The 9,291-nt window shown below is 35.8% G+C and overlaps 1 protein-coding gene across 1 annotated transcript; it reads left to right on the forward strand.

Moving 5' to 3' along the window:
* The first annotated feature begins 110 nt into the window (after window positions 1–110).
* lmbrd2b (LMBR1 domain containing 2b) lies at window positions 111–9,291 on the forward strand. Its single transcript, XM_042710852.1, is given in 18 exon segments — window positions 111–213; window positions 1,395–1,588; window positions 1,672–1,780; window positions 1,894–1,996; window positions 3,743–3,910; window positions 3,989–4,199; window positions 4,344–4,418; window positions 4,525–4,638; window positions 4,697–4,880; window positions 4,971–5,152; window positions 6,047–6,180; window positions 6,293–6,398; window positions 6,566–6,668; window positions 6,750–6,846; window positions 7,883–7,931; window positions 8,016–8,130; window positions 8,241–8,367; window positions 9,172–9,291. Coding segments are annotated over 17 exon segments (2,115 nt in total). The 5' UTR covers window positions 111–213; window positions 1,395–1,414; the 3' UTR covers window positions 9,236–9,291.

The following is a 9,291-nucleotide window of genomic DNA, read 5'->3' on the forward strand; positions in this document are numbered from 1 at the left end:
CATAAACTATATAAATAAAGCATCTGCCCCAAAAAGACTAAACATCTTAAATAGCGCATTTTAACTTTCCTTTTTTGCTGATAAAACTATTTTATATTGAATATCAGGTTATTTGCACTCATACACCAGAAGAAAATAGGCCGCCGCCCATAAGACGCGTCAGAGCCGTGACGTTTGTTTTCTGGAAATCAGTGAAATGTGGATTTCCTCCAGGTAATTTTTATCATCACGCACTGCTCTAGATTTTTCTTTACTTTGGGACTGAATCAGGATATATATATGTATATTTCGTCTCATATTTCTCTGCAGCAGATCTGAGGTAAGGCGAATTCATTGGATCCCATGATTCAAAGCAAAACATGGACACAGCCCTCATGATCAGCTGGAGTGGAGACTTTGCTTGACAGATTTGTTTGCGAAGAAAGCAAGCGTTATCCTTAAACAGTTGTGTAGCTATAAATAGGAATGACTTGCACGTAATGTATTAGGTTTGTATGTGTATGCTTTATGTTAGCGATGTCGGATTCGTGAATGAATCATTCTTTTGAATCGGATCTTTTTTATGACTTGGTTAAAACGCGATTCGAAACTAACGTTAGTCGGGCTGCATTAAAGCATTATTATGAGCATGGTGCAAATGGTCTCTACACAGTTTACGATGCTCAATTCTCGTTAATTCCAGTGTTAGTAACAGAAATGCGTTTACGACTTCGAGTCGCATTATGAAGCTCAAAAGAACCTCTGTCTGAAAAGAACGATTCGCAGAAATAATCCCATCACTGCTTCCCATTAAACTAAGTTGATACAGCCGTATATGAATCAAGAAATTATACATAATTAGTCCTAACGATCAAACGAGGAGGTTCTCTGAAATGCATAATCTGCTGTCAGCTGTCATGAATTGTTTGAATACCCCAGTCACATACATATTTTAATAAGGGGCCTTGAGGCCACATATGATTTGTAACCATATAAAACGCTCCGTTTGTTTCAAACACTTTAGTCGAATCAATTAATAAAAAAAAGTCTGTTACCCATTCAAATCGTTAACTTAAAGTATTTGAAATAATGCACACAGTATCATAACAGTAAACAATCTGCTTAAATACAGTTTACATAATTGTTTATAGATTATGTATATTTGTACTGCCTAGAGAGTAGATTTTAAATTGTTTTGGATTTTTTGGTAACTTAGTGTTTTCCTTAATTATTATTTTTTTTTCTCAAAATAGTTTTATGCAGAAATTTAGGTGAAGCATGAGAAAGTACAGGCTACTGTCTATTAAAACATAAGGGAGGAGTTCTTTGAAATCCCCCACCCAACTTTCATTTCATGTGGTTTTTAACCATTTCTTGTTGGATGTCTTTTGGTCTTTGTCTTTCTATGTTTGCAGTTAGGAGTGCGGTGTGCACTATGAGCGGCGCGGCGCTGGGAATAGAGATAGTGGTTGTCTTTTTCCTGGCTCTCTTCCTCCTGCATCGCTATGGCGACTTCAAGAAGCAGCAGCGCATGGTTCTCTTTGGCACACTGCTGGCTTGGTATTTATGCTTTCTCATCGTCTTCATTCTTCCTCTGGATGTCAGCACGGTTAGTGTGGCTCCCACTCAATAGAAGTGTCCAGTGCAGTTCATTCCTGATGCAACTTGGTAACTTGTGCAATTGATTTTCAGACAATCTACAAGCAGTGTTTAATTGATCATGAAGCACATGCCCAGACGCCCTCAGTGAGCCCTGTCCTTTCAAACCAGACCACTCCAAATACCTCCATCTCACCCAGTAAAAAGTAAACCTATGAATTCACCTGCAGCCCATATATTCAGTTAGTCCTGTTATGACTGAGCACAAAACTCTTATATTTCATGTTTGTGAACATATACTCTGTCCCTATTTCCAAAACACCCAACATGTGTGCTATAAACCATGGAGCTACATTCCAGATGGCATCATGCCTGTGTTCTGGAGGGTTGTTTATTGGACCTCACAGTGTCTTACATGGTGAGAAAGCTATGTCCTTTTCAAACTTGATAATGTCGTCTTAAATCTTCATGGTAATTATTTGTCACTGTTACTACACAAATCTGTTGTAGGGCTGCAAGATAAATTGTGGGAAAACCCTGAAATTGCTACATGGTTTTTCAAAAAGAGATATCATGAAGATGCACCAACAACAGAAACGAAGCTTTAAAGGATTAGTTCACTTTCAAATTAAAATTTCCTGATAATTTACTCACCCCCATGTCATCCAAGATGTTTATGTATTTCTTTCTTCATTTGAAAAGAAATTAATGTTTTTGAAGGAAACATTCCAGGACCATATAATGTACTTCAAAACTACAAAATCACAGCATCATCAAAGCTCCAAAAACCAAAAAACAAAAACAATAAGATTACTAAGGTACCAAACTAGCGAAACGATTGGTCATTTAAAAAAAAAAAAAAAAAAAACCTTTATATGCTTTATAAACACTTTTCTCTCACTTCTGCCGACTGTAAAAACCAGAAGCCGTTTTGGCGAATGACGTAGAAGGTATTGGTCGCGCGTGCACCTCTGGTAAATGTAGGAGAAAAGGAAACAACATTTCCTTACTTTAGCAAAGGAAAACCAGTCTCCTCTTGACATATCAAAATCATCGGACATTTTCCTTAATAAATCCTCATTTTGTGCTTCTAATTCCTTAACGGCGTTTTGTTTTGTTCCCTCTTTGCGTTCGTCACTAATCACGCAACGCCGACGTGCTACGTCATCCACCGGAGCGGCTTCTGGTTTTGACAGTCGGCAGAAGTGAGAGAAAAGTGTTTATAAAGCATATACATTTCATTTTTTATTTTTTTAAATGACCAATCGTTTCGCTAGATAAGAATCTACTACATGCTGGAATGTTTTCATCAAAAACCTTAATTTCTTTTCAAAATGTAATTTTGACCTTCAAAATTTGGAGTTCATGACGTCTACTACATGCTGGAATGTTTTCATCAAAAACCTTAATTTCTTTTCGACTGAAGAAAGAAATACATAAACATCTTGGATGACATGGAGATGAGTAAATCATCGGGAAATTTTAATTTGAAACTGAACTAATCCTTTAAGGGCTCCTGGATTTCCCACAAAATAAAAACTTGATGATTTAATGTTTGAAAATGAAGCAATTTAGACAATTAGTATTGTAATTTTACATTTGTAAGTTAAAATAAAATGATTGTTATTTATATTCATTATTAATATAATGATTATTAATAGTTTTATTATTATTTTCCTTTAATTTATTTTACACTGAAATATTATACTAGTAATATTTCTTATTTTGTTTAATAATAATACTAATATTTAATAATAATGCCACAGACCCTCAAGTAAAGCACCCCTTCCAAAAAATTTAACTTAAATCTAAAAATAATAATATTGAAGCTCATTGTCCTTTATAAAGATCTTTATTTAAACTGAGAATAATAGTAAGTTTGATCATTTAAAAAATATATATATATTTTAAAATTGGCTGTTTTAAATGTTTGTATTGCAAATTGTATTAAAGCCAATTGACATTACTGACATATTTTCAAAATATAAGGAAAATATTTCTTGTAATTTTAGATGTGTAAACCTAAAGAGAAAAATGTTCAGTTCATTTCAAATTTATTTGTATAGCACTTTTCACCGTATTTTATTTTTTTTACTTTGATTTAAATAATGCATAAATAACTATGCTGTAAGAATAGTGATTAATAACATTGTTTATCTTCCAAGCTCCTTCTGCCATTCATGCAGTCGTATGCTCGTTCTGGAGGATTCTCCATTACTGGAAAGATCAAGACGGCCCTCATTGAGAATGCAATCTATTATGGCACATACCTTCTCATCTTCGGCTCTCTTCTCATCTACGTGGCTGTGCATCCTCAGTGGCACCTCTCCTGGTCTGTAAACCAATCCAGAATATTCTCCCATCGTTGTCACAAAATTCTGTTCATACTGACTCTTCTGTTCTGTATCAGGTATGAGCTGCAAACCATCGGCATCACTGCGGCCAACACTTGGGGTCTGTTTCTTCTAGTGTTGCTGTTGGGCTACGGCCTGGTCGAGATCCCTCGCTCGTACTGGGAGGCCTCGCGCCAGGGACACCTCCTCATCAAGACTTACTTCAAAGCGGCCAAGCTCATGACAGAGAAGGCAGATTCAGAGGAGAACCTAGAAGATGTCATGGAGGTGAAAGCCATGTGTGTTTATATACTGCAAACAAACAACCGTTCACGCTATATGAGCACAGATGAGCTGGTTTTTGCAAGGTAATGCCAGATCTGAGTCCATTCAGCCAACATTGTGTCTTAGATGTTTGTATTTTTATCATAGGAAGTGAGAAAAATCAACGAATCAATCAAATATAATCATCCATTGAGGAAGAACGTGGACACCATTCTCCGAAAGGTGAGAGGACAACATGATAACATGCTTCAGGTTCATTTTTATGCATTTATGTGATTTGAAGTAATCATGCCACTCTTTTTAATAGAAATCTGCTAATTGTTTTTAGTGTCCAGTTGAATATCAGGAGAAAATGGGCAGGAACATTGACGACTATGAGGATTTTGATGATAAACATAACACATATCCCACTGAAAGAAGCCTTTCGAAACTACACAAGCAGGTACTGATCAAGTTTTCTGAATTTTGCTCTGGAATAATACTAACAGCTGGTTTCTTAGGTGATCTACGCAGTCCAGCGGCACAATCGTACACGCGTTCAGTGGCAGATATTGCTGGAACAGGCTTTCCACCTTGAAGACGTTGCCAAGAATGAAACCAGCACCTCTCGACAGTTTGTTCACAGCTTTGCCCCTCCAGAACCTGTAGGCTGGTTCAGACGCTACATTTATACTCCCTCAGTAGGTAGGTGCTCTAATAGATGTGGATATGAACAAATTTCAACAAAGACCCAGCCTTTACACTGCCTTTACTGTCTTTTGCTTCCTTCATCAGAGTGGTACTGGGAGTGTTTGCTAAAGCAGTGGTTTTACCGTATACTGTCTGTGGTTCTGGCGCTCTTTTCGGTGGCTGTGGTTTGGTCCGAGTGCACTTTCTTCAGTACTCGTCCCGTTCTGTCACTCTTTGCTGTGTTTATCCAGCTTGCTGAGAGAGATTACAACTACCTGTACATTGAGGTGAGTCTGCCTGAGTTTAGGGATCTAATCTAGGAAAATCTGTGATTAAGTGATACATTCTTTTTGGTTCTTTTTGGTTCCTGGTCTTTACTGAGTGTTTTCTATTTTTATATATTTTATCATTTGTAATTTATTCCTGTGATGGCAAAGCTAAATTATCAGCAGCCATTACTCCAGTCTTCAGTGTAACATGATCCTTCAGAAATCATTATGATTTGGTACTCAAGAAACATTTCTTATTATTATTTTCAGTGTTGAAATCAGTTTTTATGGATACATGCGATACATTTTCTTTCAGGATTCTTTTTTTGAAATAGAAATATTTTGTAATCATAAAAAATGTAATTATAAAAGTTTGTACTGTTTCTTTTGATCAATTTAATGCTTCGTCCTTCCACCGTCTATATATTTTTTAACACTATGCATATATGTATTTTCGTACACTTTATATAAAGTAGATGTAAACAGTTTGAAAATACAATTTCTACTTACCTTGTTATTAAATAGTCATTTCATTTACTTTTTATTTTTAATTGTATATATTACTTGTATTAATTGTATATTTTTATTCAATTTAGTTATAGTTAATATATATATATATATATATATATATATATATCGATATATATATATTATCTCCAAGACATATTTGGACATATTTCTGTTACTCTATCTGTGCACTGGAAGCTTCTGTCACAAAGACTGTTTGCTTGTATGTGTAAGAATACTTGGCAATAAAGCTCACACTGGTTCTGATTAAGTCATTTATTTTATTCACTTTGTGTCAATAAGGTTACTGACTCCTGCCACAGACCAAAACTTATATCAAACAAACACACATTGACATCATTTCCATCAGATGGCGTGCTTCATTACCATCATTTTGTCCTGTAGATGGCGTGCTTCATTACCATCTTTTTCCTCTGCACCTGCGTCTACTCAACTGTGTTTCGCATCCGAGTCTTCAACTACTACTACCTGGCCTCACATCACCAAACCGACGCTTACAGCCTGCAGTTCAGTGGCATGTATGTTTCACAGATAGCAGGATTCAGTGTATTAAACTGAATTGTATTGTTAGTGAACTCTACACTCGTTTTTTCTCTGATAAACCACAAAAGCCTATGTGTTGTTTACTAGGCTTTTTTGCCGCTTGACTCCCCCACTTTGTCTAAACTTCCTGGGACTGATTCACATGGATTCTGCCATATCCCACCAAGCAAAGGAGCAGACGGCATACACCTCTGTGAGTCTTTAGCATTATTTGAAATGTACAGAATTATTTTAATATGTGAGACTCTTATAGTACCGCTGAGCATATGTTTAGAGCAGCAAGGCTTCAGTGGCCCAGAGTCCCATTTTGAAATGTCTCATTACTATTAAACATTAAAGGAACCTTCTGTAATGTTGTAGATCATGGGTTCTATGCGCGTCCTATCCTTCATTGCCAACGGCTTCTACATCTATTACCCCATGCTGATCGTCATTCTCTGCATTGCTACATACTTCAGGTTAGTCCAATATTTTCTATAAATCATCAGACAAAAGAGTTTCATGATGGTAGTATGTGTCAAATTTCATGTCGTAGTTTCTGACTGATTTTAAATCATTTCTTATCTGTCTTTCCACAAGTTCACTGAACACAACGAAATTACATCAGACCACATAAAACAAAACAAACACCTACAAAAAAGATAAATGCAAATAACTCCTGCACAGAGGTGATTTTTTTTTTATATTTGTAGATTAAAATAAACGATAACTAGAATATGAAATAATTATATAATTAAAGGGTTAGTTCACCCAGAAATGAAAATTAGCCCATAAATTACTCACCCTCAAGTCATCCTAGGTGTATATGACTTTCTTCTTTCAGACGAACCAGTCAGAGTCATATAAAAAATGGTCTTTGATCTTTCAAGCTGTTTAATGGCACTAAAAAAATAAAAATCGCCCATCCTTAATAAAAAGTGTCTCAAACAGCTCCAGGAGGTGAACAAAGTCCTCCTGTAGTGAATCGATGTGTTTTTGTAAGAATAATAACCATATTTAAATTGTAATAATCACTTTAATCTAGCTTGCACTCACTGTTGTACCCGGAAGCAGCCCCGGGCGGATGACGTATGAGGTTGGCTTTTTTTATGGATGGGTGCTTTTTATTTAACTTCTTTTGGACTGATGCACTGCAACACCCGCTGAGTGCCATTAAACAGCTTGAAAGATCAAAGACAATTTTTATTATAACTCCAACTGAATTCGTCTGAAAGAAGAAACTCATATACACCTAGGATGACTTGAGGGTGAGTAATTTATGGGCTAATTTTCATTTTTGGGTGAACTTTAAATGTTATTCTTTACATGTTGTAAAAAAAAAAAGTACTCACAGGCCTAATTTATACTTATCTACAAGACTCATTTTAAAACAGTTAAGCAAAAACCTTTTTAAGACCATGAGAAAAAATTCATGTCAAGCAAATCTGTTTGAATGGTAGAATGGAAATAAGGTAAAGCCATCTCCTGTGGTTGCTATGGTGAGATGAGATACAGAAATAAATAGTGTTTCAGACAGAAATCACTAAAACCCAATTCCACAACACTACTATCTTCAGCAGAAACAAACTCAATACGTAAGACAGTTAGTAATAACAAAGACATCATTTAACTAATTTCATCCTGTATTAAACTATTACATCAATCTGACTTATTTGGTTTTGTTTTTTTTATTCTTGCAGAAAGAAGAAAACGCCAAAGAATAGAAGATGGGGAGAGCAGGCGAAGAGTGAGTTATAAATACTACAGAGTAATATATACATATAATTACTCTGATACATATTATAGTTATATGATTATACATGTATGACAGGAATGGAGAGAGCGTTATGCACAACGAGATGAGATTGCTGCCAGAAACCGGACTTCCATGTCTGAGATGAAGGAAACCAACTACGGCGAAACCCTAAATTCAAACACAAACCGGCGTATGTTTAATGCCCAATAAGACATGTGTCCTGTAGTTTTCCTATAGAGTATTTGTTCAGTGAATTTTGCAAAGAGGCAGTCATATTTATCCCTTCATTTTTATACACAGAGGCCAAGTACACCCGTAGTAGCAGCCAGACAGGACGAGACAGCATTGAGTTGTTGCAGGACGCGGAGCCTTTGGACTTTATTGATGAAACACTCAACGATGACCCTTTGCAATCTGAACCTGGCAGGTTAGTTTGAGTTTGAGTGCTGCAGTAGTAAAACATTTTTGTAGGCCATCAGAAAACTTAGTTTCACCCTTGTCCCCTCGACAAATTGGCTTTTGTATTATTGCAGAAAATAAGTTGATTTTATGTCATATGTGACCCTGGACCACAAAACCAGTCATAAGTAGCACAGGTATATTTGTAGCAATAGCCAACAATATTATACATTTTTCTTTTATGCCAGAAGTCATTAGGATATTAAGTAAAGATCATGTTCTGTGAAGATATTTTGTAAATTTCCTACCATAAATATCAAAACTTAACTTTTCTATTAGTAATATGCATTGCTAAGAACTTCATTTGGACAACTTTAAAGGCGATTTTCTCAATATTTAATTTTTTGCACCCTCAGATTCCATATTTTCAAATAGTTGTATCTCTGCCAAATATTGTCCTATCTTAACAAACCATACATCAATGGAAAGCTTATTTATAAATAAATTAATATTATTAATAAATAAAACAAACAGATGATGTATAAATCTCAATTTAAAAAAAAATACCATTATGACTGGTTTTGTGGTCCAGGGTCACATATAATACAATTAAAAAATTTCTTGAACTTGTGTCAACCACAGCATTATTACAGGCATTTAACAAAAAACCCAGTGCTTCAGGATGATGAAACCAGAGGTGCTAAATTGCAAACTCGTTTCTGGGTTTTGGCCAACAAAAATCATCTTCCCCGCTTCACTCGATTGTCATGAGGTTTTTTTTCTTTTTCCTCTGCACCGCACGCACTCACTCCTTCGTTTCCTTCCCCCACAGACATACCGGTGGAAGGTACCTCTCAATGTCTTCTTCTCGAAGCCGAATCTTTGATGATGTTTGATGTTTCTCACTTTGGACAAAAACACTGTCATGAGAAAATAAGCCGAATTTTACCTC

Source organism: Cyprinus carpio, chromosome A21 (assembly GCF_018340385.1).
Source record: "Cyprinus carpio isolate SPL01 chromosome A21, ASM1834038v1, whole genome shotgun sequence".
NCBI lineage: Eukaryota > Metazoa > Chordata > Actinopteri > Cypriniformes > Cyprinidae > Cyprinus > Cyprinus carpio.